The 26,255-nt window shown below is 48.8% G+C and overlaps 2 protein-coding genes across 7 annotated transcripts; one reads left to right on the top strand and one right to left on the bottom strand.

Moving 5' to 3' along the window:
• Positions 1–10,814, bottom strand: Cstf1 (cleavage stimulation factor subunit 1). Of its 3 annotated transcripts, none has more exons than XM_057780710.1 (6): positions 10,680–10,814; positions 8,609–8,803; positions 6,005–6,282; positions 5,671–5,868; positions 4,491–4,881; positions 1–2,102 (listed from the first exon to the last, which is right to left on the bottom strand). In XM_057780710.1, the coding sequence occupies exons 2-6, from the start codon at positions 8,775–8,777 to the stop codon at positions 1,843–1,845; spliced, it is 1,296 nt and encodes a 431-aa protein (XP_057636693.1). In that variant the 5' UTR covers positions 8,778–8,803; positions 10,680–10,814; the 3' UTR covers positions 1–1,842. The 3 variants fall into 3 exon arrangements, with proteins under 3 accessions (XP_057636693.1, XP_057636692.1, XP_057636691.1); XM_057780709.1 differs by lacking the exon at positions 10,680–10,814 and adding an exon at positions 10,508–10,600; XM_057780708.1 differs by lacking the exon at positions 10,680–10,814 and adding an exon at positions 10,508–10,599 and having other exon boundaries at positions 8,609–8,806.
• Positions 10,779–25,895, top strand: Aurka (aurora kinase A). Of its 4 annotated transcripts, none has more exons than XM_057780714.1 (9): positions 10,779–10,910; positions 13,357–13,403; positions 15,216–15,474; positions 16,928–16,982; positions 17,774–17,965; positions 18,923–19,061; positions 21,937–22,085; positions 24,873–25,047; positions 25,134–25,895. In XM_057780714.1, the coding sequence occupies exons 2-9, from the start codon at positions 13,362–13,364 to the stop codon at positions 25,317–25,319; spliced, it is 1,197 nt and encodes a 398-aa protein (XP_057636697.1). In that variant the 5' UTR covers positions 10,779–10,910; positions 13,357–13,361; the 3' UTR covers positions 25,320–25,895. The 4 variants fall into 4 exon arrangements, with proteins under 4 accessions (XP_057636697.1, XP_057636696.1, XP_057636694.1 ...); XM_057780713.1 differs by lacking the exon at positions 10,779–10,910 and adding an exon at positions 10,968–11,084; XM_057780711.1 differs by lacking the exon at positions 10,779–10,910 and adding an exon at positions 10,990–11,068.
• Positions 25,896–26,255: the final 360 nt, after the last annotated feature.

The following is a 26,255-nucleotide window of genomic DNA, read 5'->3' on the forward strand; positions in this document are numbered from 1 at the left end:
TCTTTAAAAAATAACATAGGTTGTTCTGAGCAGATAGAAACTCATCATTCAAACGCCGGGAATGCTGTGTACAATTATCAAGATGTGAACACCAAGTTTGCGCAATGTTCTTGACATCTACACGAGCTAAAAAATGTGAATGTGGCTTTTAAAAGGCAGGGGAGAGGAAGGGACACAGGGAGGGGAGAAAACTATTTTGGAAACAGAGAATTTTGATCTTGTAAATGTTAGTATTGGAACCACAGCCACTGAGACTAGCCCGGGGACTGTATGAAGTGGCATTATTACTTTAATTCTCAAGTGCCGGACAGCATACCTGCTGGGAGTGCAGGCAGGGACAGAAGTGGCGAGCCTCTGCTCTATAGTGTTGTCACAGCATGAAAGCAAGAGGGAAGTCACAGGAAGGAGTGGGGAGCCTGCGGGCAGAGCAGGGCAGAGCGGCTGTTCTTGTCCCTAGCCAGTAACTTTCTTATACTCTTATGGGTAGCACCCCCAAGTGGCCACGCTCCAATACTGGAGAACCAGAACACAAAATAAAAGTGTAAGCTCACACTTACTGTGGATACAAAAATACAGCTCTTCAGGATTGCGACCCCAAACCCAGTGACCCCCGCCTACCCCAATCCCCCACCCCAGTGGTGAGGCTGGAGCAGAATGTTTATGTCACAGTCCCCACAACACAGCAGTGACCTAGTGTGGCCTAGTCACAACTCTATCAGTGATCTCACTGTTTCCAGGTACTTCTGCCCAGGTCCCCAGGGAGTCTTCTTTAGGAGGCTCACAGGACTGGTTCACCTCCGTGCAGCTAGACAGAGACCCCGTCAGCTTCCCAGAAACTTCAAGTGAGAGATGCATCAGATGGCACACTGCAGTAACACCCCAAGAGCGTGCTCCTGTATACCCCGATTAGAAGCTTCTGTCAGGCTGGGGGCAACAGCAGGCTCTTGCGGCTTAGACTGGATAGTTTTGATTATGTATCCCATCAAATCATTACCATCCATTCTGTTTGTTTTTTTGAGACAAGGACTCACTATGTAGTTCTGGCTTCCCTGGAATTCATCATGTAGTTCAGACTAGGATCTCACAGAGATCCACTTGCCTCCCGAGAGCAGGATTAAAGGCAGGCCTAGCCCAGGCTGGTCTCAAACTTGCTATTTAGCCAAGGCAGGCCCTATGCTCCTGATCATCCTACTTTACTGGGCTTAGGGGCCGGTCACTGTTCGGAGCGGTGAGCCTTGCTGGTACCAAGAGGATGCTGCAGGAAGTGGCAGATAGGGCGATGGAAACCCTTAGGTTACTGAAGTGAAGAAGAAGGTACAGTGAGGTTTTGGATCTGAGCTTTATTACCCGGGTGACGTCACCTCAGAATGGGACTGGGACCCCTGTAAGGTGGTTCCACACGGCACCAAAACGAGGTCCTCAGAGCTGCAGACCTCCTCATGGGCCGAAACACAGCTGGAAGGAAACACAAGGGGGGCAGGGCAGGCGCAAGAGGTCACAAAAGAGCCGGAGGGCACTCCTTGTGAGAGTCCCGGCCGGCCACGAAGATCTCCCAGTGTCTGTCCTTCTGGACCGGCTGAAAGCCACGACAAGTCCTGCACTTACGGAGCCGGTGGGAAGCACACCAGAATCACGGCAGCAGACAAGCGCACAGGTCTGTTCCCAACTTCTCCCACAATTCTCTATCAAGGTCAAGAAAAGAGCTTCCATGTTCAAACCCAAGGCAGAGGCCAGGCAGCGGCACACCCACCACAGATGGTACAAACTGCTCACTCCTGCAGCTGGTGGCAGGACACAGGAAGGGCAGAGTCCCGAGACAGGAGCCCTAGGAGCGGGGCTGGCTCAGTCAGTGGTGGACCTCCGGTACCAGAACCGAGCTCGGAAGTCGTCACTGCATGTCATGAAGCCAGGGTTGGTGGGTGAGTGCACAATACAGCGCACGATGTTGTTGTGGCCCAGGGAAAGCAGGTTTCTGCGCTCAGCTGTCCTAGAGTCCCAGCAGCAGAGGCTGATGGTCCTTTCGTCCGGCAGCAAAATATAGTCCTCAGTGTGGTTAAACACAGCCTGTGTGCGGTGCACCTGCCGTCCACTCAGACCTGCGCCTGTCACACAAACCAACATGTTAGCCTCTGGACCAAGGGGCAGCCTTAGACCCTCACAATGTTCTAACGCTGTGCCAACACTGTCACCTCCAGGCCGACCACTCAAGGTAACTGCTCCCTTTGAGGCACTTGCAGGCAAATGCCCACCTTGTACTACGTCATTCATCTCCTAGTTTACGCTCGTGGTGCTGGGCACTGCCTAGCATCATTAACGATCTCTTGCTGCTGGGCATTCAGCTTGCATCCACTGAACAGTTTGTAAAATACTGCGCACAGCGTCCTATCCTCAGGATAAACTAACGGCACACCACTCGAGCGCCCACCTTTCAAAGGGAAGCTTTATCACTTCATGACTATAAATAGAAGTCATTTATGCTGTAAATACCATGTAATGTATAAATATTAAAACAGCCAGGGCAATCCACTACTTAATGAGGCTATATTTTAGTGGATAGTCTCCCAAATACCCTTGCACTTCTAACCTCAGAAACCAGAGTTCATGTGCTACTTTCATTGAGAGTTCGCAGTGCAGACCTGTAGGAGGGAGGAACATGGCTACAGAGGCAGTTAGCGGGGTGTGCACTCCTGAGGGGCCATGCAGATCTGTATGAGGGAAGAACATGGCTACAGAGGCAGTTAGCGGGGTGTGCACTCCTGAGGGGCCATGGAGATCTGTAAGAGGGAGGAACATGGCTACAGAGGCAGTTAGTGGGGTGTGCACTCCTAAGGGGCCGTGACTTTGGGTAGACGCTTTCCTATTTCAAGTCTTTTTTTTTTTTTTCAACTCTCCAGCACCTGCCCATGAGGGTGCTGAGGAGTAAAGCAAATGACTCACAAACCCCACTGTGCAAATGCTCATGAGATGCTGCCAGGAGCATTTATCTGTAAGGTCTGCACAGTACCAGGTGCAAGGCAGATCTACTCAGTGCTGTGCAGGACTCTGGATTCTAATTTGCACCTGTGTCCGTTCCTAACTTCCACCGATTCCAAGTAATGGTGACAGACATCAGCCTGTGTGCAGGTCCATGGACTTACTGAAGTAATGGTGACAGACATCAGCCTGTGTGCAGGTCCATGGACTTACTGAGGAGTGTGACAAAACACTGACACGACACTCCTCACCTTTCTGAAACATCCACCAAACCACCCGTCAGTCAAATGTCTCACCAACAACACAATATCCCTTTGAGTCACAGAGTTCCATGAGTCAAGAAAGATGGCCTCACGTCTACTACTTCTTGGGTTTACGGGAAGGCTGTGCATTTTATAACCGACTTTCCATTTAATTTCTCTTACAAAATACTGCAAATTTTAACTCTCTTCCTGTAAGTTTGGGCTCATCTTTTTCCTATCTATCCATAGCCTAGCTATAGATTACAAATATTGACCTGTCTAGTACGTATATAAACACATGATGAATTTAATACATCCAATGTCCTCTTTGGTTTCCCCTTCTATCGCTATCTCAAAACCACTCTGCATTCTAACCTTCAAACCTGCATTCTAAGTCTTCAAAGCAGAATGGAAACCCCGGCATGCTGACTGTCAGGGTGCTGACTTGGGAATTAGGAAATCCATAATGTATTCATTCCTTCAGAAAAAAAATTGCAACTCTCTACTAAGTTAAGCCAATAAATCAGGTGTCTACAAAATTCCAAGCTCTTGGTAGCAGTCCAGTTCATGCCTGTCCCAGCGCATCATTCCCTGGAAAGCAAGGACTGTCACTTGTAAATGGAACATTTTCACGTTCACTCTGATGGCTTCTGCATACAAGGAGCACCTGGTTTTAAGAGATGTTTTCCAAAATGATACCATATAAAGTATCCAAGCTACGAAAGATAATGACAAAAGTGGCTCTTTAGGCAACTAGCTTGTACCACAGAGAGGACACCAGTGCTGCACCCTAGTGGCTTGAATATCACCAGCTCTTCTATGTCCCTCTCCAAGATGCTAACTCAGAGAGCTTCTTGACAATACCCTGCAAGCTACAACCTTGGCGTGCTTCCTGTAGTGAGACCCACACATCTGACAGGAGAGGAACTTCCCAGATGATCCCGTCAAACAACACTCTTAGCTGCTGTGGACCACAATAAGGCGCAGCAGCAGACGACACTCTCTGTACCCAGAGCTGAACTGAGTACCACGCTGGGCAAATTCAAGACTTACCATAAAAGGAGCCCTAACAGTAACTAGTGGGGAAACTGAGCTGGCTTTCTTTTCTTCCTCTCTGCTGGGTCTACTTTATACACGGACACCGGTGATTGCTTGCAGGGGTTTTCTATATTGGCCTAGGGATGGGCCAAAGGCTTCTCGGAACTCCTTTCCTCCAGTATATCCAGTCCTCAGGAATCTGATCCCCAGGAAACCCCAGCATCCCTTCTCACGCACCTGTGTACCTCACCAGCGTCCGCCCTGTGGATATCTCCCAGAGCTTAGCTACAGAGTCTTTTCCACTCGAGAGGATGTACTTGGAATTCTTGGAGAAAATAGCAGAACAGACTTCTGCGCCATCGTGAGCTTTCTCAAAGGTTGTGATGCAGCGATTGGAGACACCATCCCACAGCTTGATGCAGCCGTCCTTGCTGCCAGTGACGTACATGTTGGCACTAGGATTGTAGTTAACGGAACAGATGGCATCGGTGTGCTGGTCTTGGGGATTGCAAGAAACGAAACACTGGAAGGTGTTGATATCATAGAGGCGGAGTGTAGGATGCTGAGTCCCAACCAGGATAAAGTCCCCAGAAGGGTGGAAAGAGATGGAGCGCAGCATTTCAGCTTCCTGTGAGGACAGAGGCACAGTGTCAGTCACCAGGACCTGACCAGCACGCTGAAGGAGGCAGGGGGACAAACGCACATCCTGGGATGCAGAAAACTTACTGGCCAGTTACTCCATAAACTAGACAGGAGGTTACTTGCGAATGAACATGGGGTGAAATCAGACAGACCCATGCAAATGGAGTAAGGGAGCTGCCCCGATGCGGCCAGAGGTGAAAAAACCTGCTCCAGGGCAGCGATGCTAAGGGAAACCAGAAAATGAATGACGGAAGCCGCTTCTGAAAACACAAGCATTTCTGCAACACGGACCCAACAGGGGACCACAAGTTGCTTCTGAAACACTCAACAGTTTCAACTGAGAACACTGGTGGCTTAAGTTATACTTTTAGGGAAGTTTTTGTTTTTTCCCAGTCTTGGAGCTTGAACCCACAGTACAACAAAAGTGACCCATCCCTAACCCTGCTTCTCAGACAGGGTCTCACACTATAGTTCAAGTTGGCAAGGAACTGACTATGAGCAGGCTGGTCATGAACTCGTGCCAATCCTCCTGGCCCAGCTCATCAGCAGTCCTGAGAGATGTGCACCATGGAGCTGTGACCAGCTGCGGTCCTACCTGGGCAGAGGACAGCCATGACCCACACATCAGTGGAGTCTGGTAAAGTGGCACCCAGGGCTTATCCTTTATAGGGTGATCACTGAGACCACTTGGAAAAAGTCACAAAATACCCGAATCTAAGAAAACAACCATAAAATACTGTATCTAAATAAAAGTCAAGGCTCCTCTATCTCTAACCTGAATGTACTTGAAGGCTCTTTTAGCAGACGGTTTGGAATAATCAAACAATTTTAGAGTATAATCCCTTGAGCCCGAGGCCAGGATCTGTTCTGTAGGGTGAAAAGCAAGACACGTGACTTCATCCACGTGGTCGTAAAGAGTTCGAATCACTGGGTGGTTCTCCATGTTCTGTTGTGCAGTCTCATTCATCATGACCTGGACCAACAAGAAAAGGAGAGATAGATGCTCAAGGTACAGAGTCACCTGGTCCAAGCCCACAGTCCCACGGGGTACACCAGAGCTGGTAAGCACATAGCTGCCTGTCTGGAGCAATGGTAGGCGGGAAGGGTACCTCAATTGGCATGGCACTTTTGGCCAACATTCTTTCCGTGTCCAGTATCTTTATGGAAGCATCAGCAGAGCCTGTGGCTATCAACTGCCCGTCTCTGCTATAGGTGGCCACGCGGCATGGGCCTTTGTGGGAAGTGACATAGCAGGTTTCATACTCGGAAGCCTCGGGCGACATTGTCTGGACATCTGCATCAAACTCCAGGTCAATCCCTGTGCCAGGGGCAACTGTATCAGAGCGACCAATTGCATACTGAACTGCAGAGTCATCGTTTTCCATCCCTGGAGAAACCAAAATTAAGAGCATGAGAAAAGCTGTTAAGTGCAAAGACAAGCTCCGGGTCTACGGTAGAAACGATGTCTGCTACCACCACCAAATGCTCGACCAGCCATGCACCCTGCCCATCCTGTGCACGATGCACACTGCTGCAGGCAGAATTTATCTTTAACAACACAAAGCAAAAGCACTGTAGTTAATTTATTTTCCCCATTTAGAATGGGGAAACAAAACTTAGCTGCCTTTCTTTCTTTTTTAATTTCTTCATTTGTTATGTATACAGTGTTTTGCCTATATGCATACCTACTTGCCAGAAAGGGGCACCAGATCTCATTATAGATGGTTGTGAGCCACCATGTGGTTGCTGGGAATTGAACTCAGGACCTCTGGAAGATGTTCTTTAACTGCTGAGCCATCTCTCTAGTCCATCTTTGCTTATTTTATGGTGTTAGGGAAAACCCATAGCCTCACACCTACCAGGCAAATACCCTATCACCGAGTTATATCTCCAGCACCGAATTCTAGTCTTTAGGGTTGTGATCAGTTAGTTGCAGCTTTGGAGTGAATTTGTGACATTAGTAAAATGCTTTTGAAAGAATGCCATACTTATGTATACTGAAGTTTATAAAAAATATGTTCGTTGGGTGTTACAAAAGTTGCCTGTGAACTTAGGAGGAAGAGGCAAAAGGATCATGAGTTTAAGATCCACTTCACCTACATATTGAGCTCAAGGTAGCCTCGGAGATAAGAAATCCATTACCAAGCAAGCAAGTAAGCAAGTAAGCAAGCAAGCAAGCAAGCAAGCAAGCAAGCAAGCAAGCAAATAAAAAGCTGGGAATGATGGAGCCCACTTACGGGAGGCAGAGGCAGGTAAGCTGAGGCCTGTCTGGTCTATATAATAAGTTCCAGGACAGCCAGGGCTACATAATGAAATCTTGTCTTAAAAACAAATCAAGGAGGCTGGAAAGATGGCTCAGTGGTTAAGAGTACTTGCCCTGAGACTCAGTTCTCATTACCCACATGGTAACTCACAACCATCTTTGATTCCAGTTCCAAGAGACTGGATAACTTTTTTTGGCCTATGTGGGCACCAGGCACTCACACGGTACATGCACATACATGCAGGCTAAACACTCAAATACATAAAAGAAAAAAAAATTAAAATCAAAATAAAACACAGAGATGGAGAGATGGCTCAGCTGTTACGAGCACTGGTTGTTCTTCCAGAGGATTTGGGTTGAATTCTTAGCTAACAAATGTCTATAATTCTTGTTCCAGAAAATCTGACACCCTCTTCTGGCCTCCAGGGACACTGCACACATACAGACCCAAACAAGCAAAACAGTAATAATAAAAATCACTCCTCAGTAATCCCCAGAACAAACAAGAAAGTGTTGGATTTAAAATAACCTCACCTATCACATAAACAGTAAGGGTAACTGGTATAGGAGGGCTCAAAACACGTGAAGAACTTTTGTGGCCTCTTCCCAAGCATACAACTCTTGCTTTTCAAAACAAACGCCGGTGTGTACTACTGGGACTTGCCTGGTTGTTTAAACATTCACAATTCACCAGAACAAGTCTTCAACATTGTATTGCTTCCACATTATACATTTTTATGGATATCTAGAATTAAAATCTTAAATTTAAAGTTAAACATTTAATTTTCTCTGTGGGCCAATTTAATTTACCCCCCCCAGACAGTTTCATAAGTGGCATTATCAAGTCAAAGGAATAAATCTGTTCCGTGTGGTGCTGTTATATACGCTTTCATACTGACCCAGAATAATGTTAGTGTGTCTGTGTGTGAGCTGTGGAGACCACTTCCTGACTGAAAGCATGCTTAATCACAAACTTACCATAAACGCTGGCAGTGACATGTGGACACAGCTGGGTACAGGGTAAGGAAGGTGCCAGGATATACCAACGGCCAACATAAGGCCCTGATAGCCACAGAGACTTTTTTTTTTTTTTGTGTGTGTGTGTGTGTGTGTAAATGATTCAAAGGACAAAGCCACTTTCAGATAGGATGTTAGGAGGGAAGCAGATCACGGTGGCAGAGTAACTGAGCAAAGGAGCACGGGGAGACAGGGGCAAAGGCGAGAGGAGCAATCGGCCATGACATCTGAGCTGAGACCTGAGGGGAGTGCCCAGGTGATTTGTACAAATAGAACCAGCTTCATCACCTGGACTTCAGTGACCCTTTAAGTCCTCATCTCTGAACTTGGCACACACTGGACACTGAAACCACGCAGAACAACCTCAGAAACTGCCCTTGGCAGACATCTACAATGTCACTCTGGGATGTCGGAATCCGCACTCACAGTTTACCTAGTTTGATGAGGTGCAGGAGCTGCTCCGAGGGCGCGCACACCGACTGGGGCTTGATCTCATTGATGAGGCCATTGGCGATGCTGATGTAACCGTCATAGAGCAGCTGGCTAATGATCAGCTTGTAGAGCTGCTGGCGGTCCTTTAAGCCCACTTTGGTTCTGTACATTTTGCAGAAGAGGACAGTTTCCCTGACTGCTGCAAGAGTAAACAGGCACTGGTGAAAAGCAGAGGCACTCCTCAGCTACCAGCAGCGCGGATCTCCTCGGCCAGGAGCAGCCACACACTCCACTCCCAGCCTGACTAGCTGTATTATCTTTGGACGGTCACCCTGTTTTCCGTGGCTCAGGTTCCTCTGCTGTTACCTAAGTCACTGGAGGTTAATCAAGATGGTGCACAGAAAGTGCAGAGGTGGATGCTTGCATACAGAAACTATACAAGCCGTGTCACCAACGGCTACAGTAGATCCCTTCACCATTTCTCTCCTCTGCTAAACTACCCACTAGCAGCCTTTCTCTGTTGCTGTTCCTTCTGTTAGCACTGGTGCCTGCAATAGGCAGACAGCTCACACTCTGCATCTGTTAGCACTGGTGCCTGCAATAGGCAGACAGATCGCACTCTGCAGATGCCCGGAGTACTTTACCTTTCCCACCAGCTGGACTGTAAATCTCTGAGTGACATTTTATTATTTTTAAAACCTATTTTCTCTGGGGTGGTGGTGATGCACGCCTTTAATCCCAGCACTCAGGAGGCAGAGACTGGCAGATCCCTGTGATTTTGAGACCAGCCTAGTCTACACAGGAAGTCACAGGCCAACCAGAGCTGCACAGTGAGACCCTGTCACAAACAAACTTAAAATGATACCACCAAAACAAACAGGAAATGTAAATCTGGACGGACTGCGCTCTCAGTTTCATCTGGAAGGGTCGAAGCTCTCCAGTCCATGAAAACAACCCAAAACTAAAGGTGATGGCTTCCATATCAATTTGTGCAGGCAATTTGATAATTATCAGTATGTGGCTAGATGTTTGACTACAGGAATCGGGGGACAGCAAGCAAGAAGGTGGGACTGGTAATAAGGCCGAGGGTTAACGTTTGCTTAGCCTGCCAGATGCCCTAGACTCAGTAACAACAACAGCAGCAACAACAAAAAGCCCTGCACAACAATAACAACGACAACAAAAAGCCCGCAAGGGCACACACAGCATCGTAGTGATGGGGTGTTCTCGACAGGTAACACCAATCGAGCACTTCGTACTGCCACATACGATTCCAAGCTACTTGGCATTAGCTCACTAAACGAAGGTATTCAATATACTCGTGCACTTACGTAAGAAATGTACACAAATCTACTCTTGCATAAGACGCCGGGACACAAAAGAGGAGGAAATGAGTTCCAATAATCTAGGAGACCGGTCCATCCAAGCTAAAGTCAGCCCCCGATAGTGGAGGGCAAGTCTGCGCACTCCGGAGCCCACAACTTAAACCACTGAGCTACCATCTCTTCACTTTTGCCAGGGAACACCTGGGGCTGTACCACGAGATTTATGGGGCGGGGGAGTGGTTGAGCCTTCACTGAATGCCCCACAAACTTCCAGTGGAGCACAGGTCTACTTAGAGGCTCTCCAGTTCGCCAAAAGGAACTCTCAGGCACGAGGCAGGAAGAGCCCGCTCCGGGGCTGCAGCGGACCCAGGGACCGCTCAGGCGGGAAGCAGGGACCGAGGCCCTTGGAGGCTCGGGTGCAGGCCTGGCCGGCCAACTCTGGCACACGGACTCGGGGCGTACGGCCTCTCGTCATCCTCTCCGCAAGTTGCAGATAGTTCACGCAATCAACCACAGACCCCAGCCAACCGCACCAACCCGATTCCCTACGGCCCCTTCTACCCACAACCCCGTACCCTCGATCAGGGTCTCGGTCTCCCGTTCTCTTCTACAAAAATGGAGGCGCGAATCGTGCCTGATCGATCGCTCTGAGTGCGCACTCACTGCGCACGCGCGAAGGACACGCAGCAGAGCGCCGAGCAACCTCCCGATCACTCGCCAGCCTGCCCTTCTCGCCATCTTACTCACTGGCACGTTCCGGACGCTCATTCACCGCCTCCAAGCCGATCACTTTCGCGACAACCCTGACCCCAAAGGGCTGTTGTGTGACCGGCAAACGTCCGATCCGGGGGAGCACGGCGAGCGACAGAACGGCCACAGATAGGACAGGCCGTTGGCTCACCACTTCCGGGCTCTGACGGCTCAGTGCGCTTGCGCTTCAGTTACGCAAGGACCGAGCTTCCCGTCGTCGCGTTCACGGTGAGCCAATCACAGGACGGTGTCGCTTTGCCTCGAGCCAATCGGCTTTCGGAGGAGAGGGTTTAACTCCTATTTTTAAAAGGAGAACCTTTGAATTGTAACGGCTGAGCTCCTGGGATCGCTTGAGGCTTCGGTCGGAGTCAGGATCCTGCCCGTGGGTAGGAAGGGGACCAGGTGGGCGAGGGAGAGCCTGGGGGCTGCAAACCGAAGGGGGACGTTGATGGCATTGGGGTAGGGGGCTGTCCCAGTAGGTTTGCATTCGGTGTAAGAAAGATCCAGATGGCCTCTTCCCTCCTTGCGTTTCGGTTCCGGTGGGAAAGGAACCCAGACCACCAGCCGACCGAGTAATTTGCAAACTGGCAGCGGTGGTATGGGTGCAGCAGCTGCGACCTAGTGGGGACTGATTCTGGTGGAGAGTCGGGGGTCTAGATTGGATCGACGATGAGTGAGAACCCCCTTGCAGAGAGAGACACACGCCCAGAACCGGTGCTGCCCTCACCTCAGCCTTTTGTGCAGTTGATGTCGGGACTACTTGAGGGTCTGGTTCAAAGTGTAGACCCGTTAAAGCTCAGTTTGTAGAGTATCCTGGAAGCCCTGGGACTCCCCACCACTGCCTAAACCTTCATGGTAGCCGCCGTCTTTAATACCAATAACGAGGAGGTGGAGGTAGGTGGATCAGAAGCTAAAGGCCGTTCTCAGAGACACAGTCCATCCGAAGCCAGCCTGAACTACATGTAACCCTGAATCAACAAAAATAGTTAAAACAAAAAATTAGCCTCCCCACACGCCAGATGTGGTTGCTCACATAGGCAGTCTGAGGCAAGAGAATAGAGCCTTTCTCAAAAGTGGGGCCTGTCTGTAAATATAGTTCAGTTAGCAGAGTGCTTGCCTGGATTCTTGGATTCCATTTCCTGGATTCGATTTCTTGCACTTCATACACTGGGCATGGTGAGCATGCTTGTAATTCCAGCACTGGGGAAGTGGAGATTAGAAGTTCAAAGTAATCCTCTGCTATAGCATGTTCAAGGCTAGTCTAGCCTGGGCTACATGAAAGCCTGTCTCAAAAACAAACAAGGCAGTGTACGGTCCCAAATTCCTGTAATCCCAGAACTTGGGAGCTGAGGAAGAAGAATCTCTGAGTTCAAGGCCAACTTGGTGTACACTGTTCCAGACCAGGTAGGGGCCTACACAAAGACACCTTGTCTCAAAAAACCAAAACCAAAAATATCCTGGCTTCATTGCAGATGTAGGAAATAGAAATCTCTTAGGGTTAGGGCCCTGGTGTAGCTAATCATGGGAAAGTTAAAATGCAGGGTCCTTTATTAAAGCTAGCATCTGGGCCCAGGAGCTCCGTTCCCTAACGGGCATCTAGTGAAGTGGATACAGCTGTCTTCCCTTCTGCTCCCAGCTCCTGCCTAGCCTCCCTCATCGTAGCATTATGGTCCCTTCAGTCACACATTTAGTTGTTTGTCCCTCTGCCAGCAAGCATATGTGTGCAAAGGGGAACCTGAGCCTGCTGTGCCATGAGCAGTTTCTTACTTGGGAGTTGTAAACCTTTGAGCTGAATGGGGTCTGTAGTGATGTTTCATTTGTATTTTAATAAATAAAATCTTGCCTGAAGTTCAGAGAGAAAACAGCCCCACTGATTACCCTTATAGACCAGGCAGTGGTGATACACACCTTTAATCCCAGTAGCCACACTAGTTTGCCACAGAAACCGGGCGGTACTGGTGCACGCCTTTAATCCCAGCCCTAGAGAGGAATCTAATCCTCATTCTGAGGATTCCTGGAGGCAGGGTTGCCATTTCGGACCGAGGTAAGAGCCAGTGGCTGCTGCTTTGCTTTTCTGACCTTCAGGCTGAACCCCAGCATCTGTCTCTGGGTTTTTACTAATTGTGCTACAGGGATCTGTGAAGGTCATTTGATGAAGATGAGAAGGTGAAGGATTCGGTTTAGGGGGTAAATGTAATTCGGAAAGGGGACAAAAGTGATGAGTGGCCAAACCTGTTCTCTGGGAATAAAGTTAGTGCTGAGTTTGCCACAGTAGGGGAAACTGAGACTGGCAATGCGGTGGAATTCAAAGGGCCAATGGGAATGGGTTTGGAGGAAGAGAAGAATAGGTGAGCTTTGCTGCTCCAAGGGGGATGAGAGATGGGATCACGGCCCAAGGCAGTGGTGGGGCTAATGGGAAGTATCCAAGCGGGCTGTGTATGGTGGACATTATATATTAAAGCACAAAGAACGTGCCCTGGAGGGGAGAGAATAAGAGGATGTGACGAGATGCAGCGATTGTCAGTGGGAAGGGGCCTCATGCATGCTGCATGCGTGTCAGCTTGTTTCACTTGTACCAAGGAAAGGACGAGGTGCACACGTACAGAGGTCTGTCCATCGGCACTTTAAAGCAGGTGGCTTCCTGTAAGTGAAAGGCTCTTGTTTCTCTCTGCAGGTGACATGGACAGATGTAAAGAAAACTGCGGTTCCAGACTTGCTAAGGTAAACAGAATTACCCGTGATCACGATTGTATTCTTTAGAAATAATTTTAAAGTGAAATGCATTTTGTGTGCACCCGTGTGTGTGCCGCAGTGTAGATCAGAGGGCAGCTTGCATGCACAGGTTCTCTCTACCATGTGGGTCAGGGAATCTAACTCAGGTTGTCAGGCTTAGTTTATAGAGCCCTTATTCACTGAGCCAAGGGGGCTGCTCCTGTAGAAATGATTCTGGTATTGGAATTCTTCCCACCCTTGCTTTGGGTGGAAACTTAAGTCCCTTCCTGACCCGGCCTGGAAGCTTCCGTCGGTGGGCCTGTATTTCCTGACCTGGCCTGGAAGCTTCCTTAGGTGGGCCTTTATTTCCTGACCTGGCCTGGAAGCTTCCTTAGGTGGGCCTTTATTTCCTGACCTGGCCTGGAAGCTTCCGTCGGTGGGCCTTTATTTCCTGACCCGGCTTGGAAGCTTCCTTCGGTGGGCCGTTATTTCTGCAGGAGATGGCTTTACACTTGAGACCGCCTATCTTCCGAGTGAGTGGATCCTGGGCCCCTCTCTTGAGCAGGAAGAAGTCCCACCTTCCTGCTGCTGCTTGGTGTGGTCCTTAAGAGTTGTTTAGGAATGGACACAGTACTTATATTTGTTTCTTTTTTTGTCAGTCCTCCCTTTTTTCCTTTTGAAAACTCAACTTCTTCATAATTTCTTATGCATTTTAGTTTTGGAGATTATATTTCCCTCCAGGACAGGGTTTCTCTGTTAATAACAGCCTTGGCTGTGCTGGAACTCATTTTTTAGACCAGGCTAGCCTGGAATTCATAGGTTTGACAGCCTCTACCTCCCTAGTGCTGGGATTATGGGATTATAGGTGTGCACCACTACCCCCACCCCTGGGTGGAAGTTACATTCTTAAATATTTTGTTGGTAGGGTGTGATGGGCACACCTTTAATCCCATCCCTTGAGGGCAGAGGTGAGCAGACTGAGACAGGCTAGTCTGTTCTATGTAGCGAGATCCAGGCTGGCTAGGATTATTCATTGGGACCCTGTCGAATAAGTGCTCTGAAAGTAAAACCCAGGGTATTAACAGAATACTAGTAACAAGCTTATTGGAAGTCTAGCATAACTTTAAACTGTTTTGCAAAATCTCTTGAGGTTGGTGCTGTTGAACAATCAGATTTCATTCAGTCTTTTTCCTAAACATAAAGTTGTTACAAGGTTTGGACATGAAGTTTTGGTAATGCTTGAGTCTGCTCCTGGCAGATGGTCTCACTGAGGTGCTAAGGCTGGCCTAGAACTCTGTGCTCCTCCCGCCTTAGCCCCCCAAGTACTGGGATTACAGGTGTGTGTGCCAGCATCCCTGGCTTTGGAGCTTGACAGAGTTCAGTGTTTCCACCCTTGGCTGGAGGCTGAGTTCCTGAGTGGTTAATAGAGGGGACTTTTGGGGTGAGGGTGGGAGGTGCCCTCCATCTAGCCACATGCATATTAAAATAGCTTCATCTCACCTTTTAACTTTATTTCTTTTAAAAAAAATTTGTATTTTATGTGAATGAATCCTTGCCTGCATGTATATCTGTGTACCATGTGTATACCTCACACTTGAGGCCCGAAGAGGGCATCACATCCCCTGGATCTGGAGTTAAGGATGCTGTGGGAACCGAACACAGGTCCTCCGAAAGGGCAGCCAGGGCTCTTAACTGCTCAGTCATCTCTCCGGTCCTCATTTCCATTTGTTAGCCATGATATTTATGAGTCTTAGATTACAAGCGAAACTTGGTTGAGTTCTCAGGATACCAATAGCCATAATGTCTTTCTCTCCATCTCAGACCACAGTTCCCTTTGGTCCAAAACGAGTCTTGGTGACAGAGCAGATTCCTTCTCAGAACCTAGGATTGGCTAGCAGTGGCCAGGCCCAGCGGGTCTTGTGTCCTTCCAACTCCTCCCACCGTGTCCCTTCACAAGCACAGAAACTGGCCTCATGTCAGAAGCCAGTGCCAAAGCAGTTGCCAGCTGCCAACGTTCTTCGACCTGTCTCCCGTCTCAGCAACCCCCAGAAAAGTGAGCAGCCCCAGCCCACAGCCTCTGGTAAGCCAGTCTTTTACTGCCTTGGATGGTCATCCTTTTTAGTTCTTCAAAAAGCAAATGCGTAGATTGGCATTTACTTCGAAGCCCTGGCTTCTATGCGATGTATGTCGAGGATAAAGAGAAGATGGCCAGGGGAAGCTACTGCAGGTTCTTTGGAGCAGAAGGAGATGTTGGCTGTAAGGGAGGGGCTGCTGCTGGTTGTGGGGCGCCTGGGAGGGAGGCTGAACTTAAACGGCAGTGACTGGAGCAGGGTTAATGTTCGATATTTAGCAGCTGGTAGTGCTTGCAGGTTCTGAGATGATAGCCAGCCTTGCTCAGCATCTCCAACCCTTGTAGCCCCTTCATGTAGTCTCCAGTTATTGACACACTTCTATAGAACGGGCTAAAAGGCAGCAGTTAACTTCTAAGACATCACCAGAAAGAAGAGATGTGGGTGAATTTGTCACTTCATTTAGGAAGCAGACTCAAGACAACTGGGTGATAGATGCGACCTGGAAGATGAGTGGGGAAGAGGCAGCTGTAATGGTGTAGGAAGAGAGAAAACTTAAACTCCTCAGAAGGAGATGGTGTCTGTAAAATAAGCCATGGCAGGCAGACAGTCTGGAGGAAACCCATTTAAATTATGTGTATATATGCCGGTCCCCTAAAGGGTGACAGCGGAAGGGCCAGGTGGCTGGAGTATGTGCCTGGGTCATGGTCCTCAGGTCCCACAGTGGTGATATTGAACACATGAATCGAGAGAATGGATCATGAAGGAGAAATTAGTTTGGACCCATAGTCATGTGACCTGAGTGGAGCCGCTGTGCTGTTTGAGTCTCAGGTGACAAGGACATGTCTCACACATGCGCAGCTGTTGAAGTAGCACCCGTGGTCCCTAGGTGTGCCACTGTCACATCTTCTAAGCTAGCGTGTCTTTGGAAGGAGGGTGGCTGGCTTGTGCTCTCTTTCCATGATGATAATTTGTACGCAGCGCTGCCCCAGTAGGGGTGGAGAAGGTGGCGGGGGCAGCTTGTGGGTGGGGTACTGCTGGTTCTCTCTGGAAAGTCTTCCTGGGGAAGGCTCCAGGATGAGGATGGACACTCTCGCTCTTGTTGGACGAGGGCCTGCTCATATTTGCTCTAGAAATTGAGACCCCATGTGGCAGACTATGGTTTCTGGTTTAGTAGTCCCCCCAATAAAGAAATGAAAAGCTAGGGTTATCATGCTTGATGCACCTCTAATATTTTGGTGATGATTTTTGTTGTTTGTTTTGTTTTGTTTGAGACAGGATTTTTCTTTGTAGCCCTGTCCTGGAATTTGCTCTGTAGACCAGGCTGGCAATGACTCACAGACACCTGCCTGCCTCTGCCTGGCTATGGGACTATTCTTTGATTTATCTCTGTTCACAGATTTTTTTTTTTTTAAAGAAGTATATAGTTGCTCTAAAAACAGTATTTTAACTTATTTCATATAGGAAATAATTCTGAAAAGGAACAGGCATCAAAACAGAAAACTGAAGACTCGAAAAAGTAAGCTTTTTTCCTCTTCTATCAGAACACCACCCGGCTGTGGCCCCAATCCTAATACATCCTCATTGCCAGAACACCACCCGCTGCGGCCACCGATCCTAACACATCCGCGCTATCAGAACACCACCCGCTGCGGCCACCGATCCTAACACATCCGCACTATCAGAACACCACCCGCTGCGGCCACCGATCCTAACACATCCGCACTATCAGAACACCACCCCCTGCGGCCACCGATCCTAACACATCCTCATTCAACCAATTGACCAGGGGATCAAAAGTCATTTTTACTTCTTTAATTACCTTTTTCATAGAAAATTTTATTAGACCTTTATTTGTAAAAGCAGTAAATAGAAAAACATCACACGTTAATATACAACACAGACCTGAGGACTGTACAACTCAGTGAACTTGTACACAGTTTGTGAAGCCATTTGGATGGCCTGTTGGGTCTGTCCTGCTTCATCAATGACAGTGCCTCTGTGTCTCCCACCAGAGTGACTCCCTGTAGCCTGTTGGCTTCTCTGGGGCTATGCAGGGAGGAGGTCCTGACACTGTCCTGAAGGGTGTGCTGTCGTCCATACTGTTGCTGTCCTGTGGTGGTGAGGGTTGTCTGTCAGTTTGTATTCTGCAGTACAGTGCTGCTTTGGGCTGGGGACGTTGGGCTTTAAGGTGGTTCCGGGTTGGTGCTTGTTAGTGTCTGTACTAGGTGTCATCTGAGCAGGATCTTGTCGGCTGTTTATTGGAAAATAGTGGAGATTTTTTTCATATTTAAATACATTACTTTCTAGAAGGCAGTGGACTCTGGAGGATTTTGACATTGGCCGCCCCCTGGGTAAAGGAAAGTTCGGAAATGTTTACTTGGCAAGGGAGAAGCAAAGCAAGTTTATCCTGGCCCTGAAGGTGCTGTTTAAAACTCAGCTGGAGAAAGCAGGGGTGGAGCACCAGCTTCGAAGAGAAGTGGAGATACAGTCCCACTTGCGGTGAGTGGCCCTCCTGCCACAGGAGCAGGGGACCAGCGGGAATGATTAAAGCTGCTGTTTCCCGTAGATGCAGGGGATGTGGCCCCGAGGATACATCACTCAGGTAGTTGACTTGGGATTTCTTTCCTCAGGAGGAGAGTTAGGGGAAGACTATGGTTCAATTGGTGTATTTTGTTTTGTTTTCCCTTTTTGATCTCTGTTGTAGGAGGAGCGGGGCCGCATTCCTGCCACCCGGCTAGCTTAAACCCCAAAATAACCACACAGAAATTGTATTAATTAAATTACTGCCTGGCCCATTAGCTCTAGCCTCTTATTGGCTAACTCTCACATCTTGATTAACCTATTTCTATTAAGTCTGTGTATCACCACGTGGTTGTGGCTTACCAGCGAGAGTCTAACCTACATCGGTCTTAGGCTGGAGATTTGTGGCGTCTGCCACACTTCCCTTCTTCCCAGCATTCTGTTCTGTCTACTCTGCCCACCTAAGGGCTGCCCTACCAAAAGGCCAAGGCAGTTTCTTTATTCAACCAGTGAAAGCAACGCAAATACAGAAGGACCTCCTACACCAGATCTCAGTGTTTTCCAAGTTTGACTCAGATGCCAGCCCTGAAGCTCTGCTGTCATCTGACTGTCTGGCCTGCCATCACCTGGCAGGCTGTGACTGGTGCTGTCACCTCTGGCAGGCTGTGCCCAGCCACTTGACCCCTGCCCACGGCCAGCCCGTCTACCTTGGTTGTGTCTTCTTTTGGCACATCCCACCCCTCAACACCTAGAGATTGGTGTTGAGCTGACAGTTCCCACTAAGAATAAAGATGTCTGGAAGGGAGTGGTGTGAACCACACCCAAATCTGTTTGTGTGGGTATGGTTAAGGTGCTGTTTTCTTGGGTGGACTCGGCATTCAGTACATCCTGATAGACTCTGGAGCCAGGTGTCACGGTCTCCATTCTTTGTTGCAGGCACCCCAACATCCTCAGGCTGTATGGATATTTCCACGATGCCACCAGAGTTTATCTAATTCTCGAGTACGCACCCCTTGGGACAGTCTATAGAGAGCTCCAGAAGCACTCCAAGTTTGACGAGCAGAGAACGGCTACCGTAAGTGCTGTACTGTCCGGGCTTCCCCTCTTGTTTCTTAATGTCCCTTGCTTTATGGTACAGGCGACTGTCTTCATAGAAAGGGCTTATGGGACTGAACATTTGGAAAAGTCAAGGCAGCTTATACCTCATGTATAGAGTGGTTGTCTTTGTGTGTGTGTGTTTCTGTGGAAATGTATATAATCTAGTTCCGCCCTCCCTTGTCATCTCCCGTGTGTGTGTGTGTGTGTGTGTGTGTGTGTCTGTGTCTGTCTTTGTCTTAGGGTTTGTATGGCTGCAAAGAGACACCACGACCAAGGCAGCTGTTACAAAGGAAAACATTTAATTGGGGTCAGTCCATTGTCATCATGGTGGGACATGGTGCTATAGCTGAGAGTCCTACATGCTGCAGGCAACGGGAAGTCGATTGAGACACTGGGTGGTATCTTGAGCATGGGAGACCTTAAAGCTGTTCCCCACAGTGACACACCTCCTCTAACAAGGCCATGCCTACTCCAACAAGGCCACGCCTCTAATAGTGCCACTCCCTATGAGCTTATGGGGGACAATGGCACACAAATTACCACAGTGTTTATTTTAGTATAGTTGTAGATACAGAAATCACAGCAGCACCGAGTGTCTGTGCGCCCCACACCTATTTCTCTCCTGCTGACAACTTTAGTGAGTGTCCTACTTTGGTCGTGACTGGATCAGTGCTGGTAATGACTGGTGTAGCGACGTCCATACTTTCTTCAGAGCGCATTCATTTCCCTTGTAATTAGGAAGGGACACGTGTGGGTCCTGAGGAAGAGCTCGGCACCAAGCGCACTCTTGTCACATGTCCCTGTGGCACATTTATAATGTGACAGCCTGCTAGGTGGTAAGCTCGGTGCCCTGTGCCTGGGTGATCTTTGTCCTTTGCTTCTGTTGTAAGTCAGTCTCTCCCTCCCCGTGCTGAGCTCTCAGCCGCTAAGCACGGTCACCCTGAGGAGTGGAGAGCGGAGGAGGACTGAGCGGAGTGTGAACTATTTGGAGTTCGGGCCAGGAGGTTGCTCTTCCTGTCATGAGTTCTTTTTGGATTTATTTTTTGCATTTGAATAGTTTGACTGCATGTTTATCTGTGTACCACATGCACAGAGGCCAGAAGAGGGAGCTGCACTTTCAGATGGTTGTGAACACCTATGTGGTACTGGGAACTGTCTAGAATTTCTAGAAGAGGATCTCTCTCTGTCTCTGTCTGTCTCTCTGTCTCTCTCTCCTGTCTTTAACTTAAAATGCAGAGGGACTTGTTTTATTTTGTTCCATTGTTGGCTGCCGGGAGCTCGTCTTGCTTCTGTGTAAACTGCCATTGCGGGGCATTGGGCTCCACATGCTTTCTCTGGTGCAGAGTGCTTAACTTTTTCTTCACTTCTGGGCCTGCTCCTAGAAGCAGCCGTTCCTTCCTCCGAGAATGTTCTGGAAACCGAGTTCTGGAGACTAGGGCGGGAGCTCCTCCTGCGGAGCTGTTGATGCTTCTAGGTCCTTAGCGGCAGAGAAGGAGAGCGTCTGTGTTTGCTGATCATTTCACCTGAGCTGATGCAGTGAGCTGGACTGATGCTTTCCCCATTCATGTGGGCCATTGTGGGCACCCTCTCCCTGGGCCGCACTGTACACTGCCCCCAGCGTGAGAGCAGCACCCCCCGCCTCCTCACTAGTTATGTGCTCCAGTGTGTATGTCTTACACGGTATGCTTGGGTCAGCTGGTGACAGTTTTGTCATTGAATACCAGACCCCTCCTTGGGCATTTGCCATCAGGATTTTGGACGTCAGTGGTTCTGACAGGGTGTAGTGGTTGATCTGGGTTTCCTGGTGTCACATGACACTGGCTGTTTGTCACATATATATATACACACACACACACACACACACACACACACACACACACACACACACACACATATATGCCTGTGTCTTTTGTTTTTATAGTGCTTTTTTCCTGATTGTTGTATTTTAGTTCCTTTAGCTCCTTTATTCTGCAAGTGTTTCCTCCCGGTCTGAGCTTTTCCCCCTCTCTGCGCTTTTCTCCAGGCAGTCTGAGGTCTCGCGGTCCTTAAGGCATAGCTGCTTTTCTTTCACAGCCTGCTTCCCGCATGCTGGAATTACAGGCTGCTGTCATGCTCATCTGACACTTACAGCAAGCAACCTCCACTAATCATTTTCTTTAATTGGCCATTAGTAAGAAATCATTTGCCAGGCAGTGGTGGCATACACCTTTGATTCTAGCACTTGGGAAGCAGAGAGGCAGGCGGATCTCTGAGTTTGGGGCCATTCTGGTCTACAGAGTGAGTTCCAGGACAGCCAGAGCTACAAAGAAATTCTGTGTTGAAAAACAAACAATAAGAAATCTTCTGTTTGATCAACTTTCTTCTCAAAGGTAAATGAGGAAATTGTCCATTGGTTTCTGATGTTACCCTGCTTCAGACTTTGTACGTGGAAAAACATCATCTATATATTTGCGCTTCTCCATTTAAGATTTCAGTTCAATTGTGTGCATTGAGATATAAGCCAAGAATATTTATTCCCTATTAATTAGCATAGCACCCCCCCTGTTTACTACTCATGTAATTTAAGAAACTGCAGAGCAATGTAAGGGGTGTAGCCCCAGTCCCACAGCCTGGGAGGGGAGGGGGACGCGGTGCCAGGGAGTACTGGCTGTCCCTCACTCTTGCTGCCCATAGCTGCCGTGGCTCTGGCAGTGTGCAGTGGGTGCCAGCCTCATTGGTCTCTACTGTGAGCTACAAAAGAATGAGTTTACTTCAAAAGCTGAAAACCGTGTTAGTCTCCATTGGATCAACTTTCACAGTTGCCTGGCTGCTTTACCTAAAGCTAACCCTGCCTTCAATGCTTTCCCCAACAGTACATCACCGAGTTGGCAAACGCTCTGTCTTACTGTCATTCAAAGAGAGTCATTCACAGAGACATTAAACCAGAGAACCTGCTTCTTGGGCCAAATGGAGAGTTGAAGATCGCAGACTTCGGGTGGTCTGTGCATGCTCCATCTTCCAGGTATGGGAGTCCAGAGGTGGAAGCCCTGGATGGGGTGGGGTGGGAACTGTGGAGTAAATGCTGGTTTACTCTGAAATAAGGGGCCTTGGCTGACCTAGGAATACTTGGGACCACTGTAGATTTGATAAAGCTTTTTTCTGTGACCATTTTGGGCTCTGGCACTCTAGGCCTTGGCCTACAGGTTCTGAATATCCCGAGAGGCTAATGGAAGAGGGTGATGGACTTAGAGGTCTGATGATGTATGATCGATAAACAAAGATGCACTCTGGGGGACTTGAACCGGGGTGGCGAGCAGAGCGAAACCCTGCAGTGTTGGTGCAGCGGGAATTAGACCTTTACTGTCTGTCTCCTCTCAAGCTGAGGCAGGGACGGTGTCTAATGCGGCAGTTGAAAAGGAGGCAAACTTTGCAAATCGAAGTTGGGTTTGAGTAACTTTGATATTTCATGTGAATGGGGTGTCTTTAAATTTTAATCTGCTTTATGTGTGTTGGTGTTTTGTCTGCATGTCTGTGTGAGGGTGTCAGGTCCTCTAGAACCGGAGCTACAAACAGTTGTGAAGTACCACATATGGCTGGGAATTGAACCCAGGTCCTTTAGGAGAAAAGCCAGTGCTCTTAACTGCTGGGCCATCTCTCCAGCTTGTGAATGGGTGTCTGTCTTCAAGCGTACTCCTGCTGTCAAGGTCTTGCCCACTTTGGGGATTGTTTTTTAGAATATTACCAAATGCCGCTTTTTAGGAAGGCTGTTAAAGGTTGGAGGAGAAAGCTCAATAAGTAAAGGTGCTTGTTGCTGAGCCAGTTGAGTCCTGGCTCCATTGGATGGAAGGAGAGGACTGAGTCAGGCCAAATTGTCCTCCCACCTCTCGCTCTGTGATGTTCTCTTGACGTAAGCACGCTCTCAAAGCACACAAATAAATGTAGTCTTGAAGATTAGTGCCTGTTATAAGAGGTGGCACAGCCTTTAGTCCCAGCGCTTAGGAGGCAGAGAGAGGCAGGTGGATCTCTGAGTTCGAGGCCAGCCTCGTCTACAGCGCAAGCTCCAGGACAGGCTCCAAGCTACACAGAGAAACCCTGTCTCGGAAAAAAAAGAAAAAGAAAAAATGGTTAGTGCAGTTTAAGGTCACTTCTGTTTGTCTTCAGCTGCAGTGTGGCAGGTTTTTTTGAACTGATGACGTCAGTGGGCACTTCTGCTACCCAGTGAAATCAACACCAGAGAGCTGTAGGTGCCGTGGAGCTGTGCGATCAACCTGGACTGTGATCTGTCCAGTGGTGGCATCAGGATAGAGACGGCTTGCAGGGTTCAGGCGAGAGGATAGGAGTGGGGATTGTCAGCCGTTCCAGCTGCCTCTCAAATTCAGTCCTCATCAGAGATGCTGGATTTTGGGGCCCATCTTTTGAGACTCCCACAGAGGGCTTGTGGGGCACCAGGCATGGATGGCTGAGTGTGCCCCTGCAGTATCTCAGCAACATTCGCTTTCATTGTCTGCTCCTGGCTTGTTCCAGCTGTGGCTTTCAAAACACAAATGGATCAAAAATGCCGAATTGGTGATGACAACACAACAGCCCACAGCAACATTCCAGAGCCCTGAACACCGCTGCGTCGGCTTTGTGGGTATTTAGTCAGCCACAGCATCGCGATGCCTCAGTGTACATTCCATAAGACTGTGCCCTGCACGGTCACCGCCATTGTGACCGCCATGGTTAGCTGAATTCTTAGTAGCTAGATTTCTCTAGCTGTCCATGATGTTTTATAGCTGTTTTTAAATCAGAACACCCCCCCAACCCCCACAGCCCTCCCTCTGTGGCAGGTGAGAGAGAAGCTAACCAAGCCCAGTGTGATGGTGCATACTTTAATCCCAGGAATTGAGAGGAGGATCTCAAGTTTGAGGCCAGCCTGGTAAGACTAAAACAAACATCTCAGCCAGGTGTGGTGGGACATAGCTGTAGTCCCAGCAGCAGCTAGAAGGCTGAGGTTGGGAATTGCTCTTTGGAGGTTTGGAGAGGGGTTTAGCTTTTGAGAGCACTGGCTACTCTTGCAGAGGACCTGGGTTCAGTACCCAGCACCCATGTGGTGGCTCAGAACTCTCTGTAACTCCAGGTTTAGGAGACGCAGTGCCCTTTCCTGGCCTCCTTGGACATAACATTCCTGTGTACAGACATGCAGACAAAACACATGTAAAATAGAAAATGTCATCTCTAAGCCCCAAACCAAGAGCAGCCGGAGTGAACCTGGTGACAGACACTCCATGCAGTGCGTGGCTGCCTCTCCCATCTTGTAGACCCTTAGATTTCAACGGCTTTGCTCTTCTCTCCCCCACATCACTGACACAGTCTCACACTGTACAGTCTCACACTGTAGCCCAGGTGGGCCTTGGAATTGAACCTCTGTCAATCCTGTCTCATCCCACCAGATGTTGGAATTACGGGGATCCGCCAACATTCCCAGCCTAGGATGGTAGTGTTCCTTCTCTGAGAGCTCATGCAGAACTCCAAATTATATTTGCGGAGAACACTGCATAGCGCCTTTGTTTTCTGAGATGGGTTCTTGCTTCAAAGCCCAGACTGTCCTGACAGGGTTACTGGGATGAGACGTTTCCAAGAGGTTGTGGAGCTGTTGTCGGGGAAGCACGATGGTTAGTGTGTGACCTTACACACTCCCCGCCATCCATTTCGTAAAAGTGGGATATAGGTGAGCACCTGACTGACAGCACTGAGCAGGGGGAGGTGTGGGTGCTCATGCCACATTGCCATGTAGGTCAGAGTGTCAACCAGCTTCCTTCATTTTCAGGAGAACCACATTGTGTGGCACCCTGGACTACCTGCCCCCCGAGATGATTGAGGGCCGGATGCACGACGAGAAGGTGGACCTCTGGAGCCTGGGTGTCCTCTGCTATGAGTTCCTAGTTGGGATGCCCCCCTTCGAGGCACAGACCTACCAGGAGACCTATAGAAGGATATCACGGGTAGGGTGTTACTTTCAGTTCTTGCCAAGGGCTGCTGTTTATTCGTGTACACCTGACCCATGTCATTTTTATCATTTATATTTCAGGTTGAATTCACATTCCCCGACTTTGTGACTGAAGGAGCCAGGGACCTCATTTCAAGACTGTTAAAGCACAATGCAAGCCAGAGGCTAACACTAGCAGAAGTCCTTGAGCACCCCTGGATCACAGCTAATTCCTCAAAGTCTTCGACCGGCCAAAAAAACAAAGAGCTAACTAGCAAATCGTCTTAGAGAATTCGGAGCCACTACGCAGCTGTGAGAAATGCGCCATCGAGACCTGCGGGAGCATCACTGCCCCCGTGTACCCTGCTGAGCAGGCAGTCCCTGGCCTTGCATCCAGGAAGCCCCACCTGAGCAAGAACCATGCTGCTTTTCCTGGTTCAGTAATCTGGAGGAAGGTTCCACTGCAACAGTTCCCATGGCCTGTGACCCCCAAAGTGTCCTTGTGGGGTCTCACTGTGGGAAAGTTCTCACTCTGGCCACCTCCCCAGTGATCACCTGTGTCCGTAGCCTTCAAGTGCCTGAGTGTGTGTGTAACTTATTGGGCCGCCAGGCCTCGGAAAGCTGTTGGAATGAATATGTAGTTTTCTTTTAAATGTTAAAATAAAGGTTTGTATAGCCTTTTAAATGTTAAAATAAAGGTTTGTATAGCCTTTTCTTAAGTGGCAACCCTTCAGAACACTGGTTTTCAGCCTTAAGCCTGTATGGGTTTCAGATCCTCAACCACCTTAATGGAGCCTGTGCTCTACCTGCTTTGGACTTGAATCAGGTGTTTCTAGATGTTATGGGCTGTTATGCTGGAGTTCTGTCAAGTACACAAACTTGTTAAATATATAAATATATGTATAACATCTACCTGGACTACATGGGTAATCATTTGGTCACCTGGTCACTGTTGGCTAGAGTGAGCAGGTGTGCTTTTCTGGTCTCTTGGCTATGATGATCCTAACATGTCGAGTTTATAGCAGCCAATATTACCTGTCCATAAACCGGGGGGCGGGGAGGGGAAGCTTAGAATCCGAGAAACAGGCTTTCACAGCAAACTCAGGACAGTAGATGTCAGGTGATGGAAAATGCAAGTGGTCAGTGTAAAACGTCAGCCAGACCATCCTCACACTTCTACAAGCCTGAGTGGAACTGCACACGGATAAATGAGCTTTTGGTCCC

This window comes from Chionomys nivalis, chromosome 9, assembly GCF_950005125.1.
Source record: "Chionomys nivalis chromosome 9, mChiNiv1.1, whole genome shotgun sequence".
NCBI lineage: Eukaryota > Metazoa > Chordata > Mammalia > Rodentia > Cricetidae > Chionomys > Chionomys nivalis.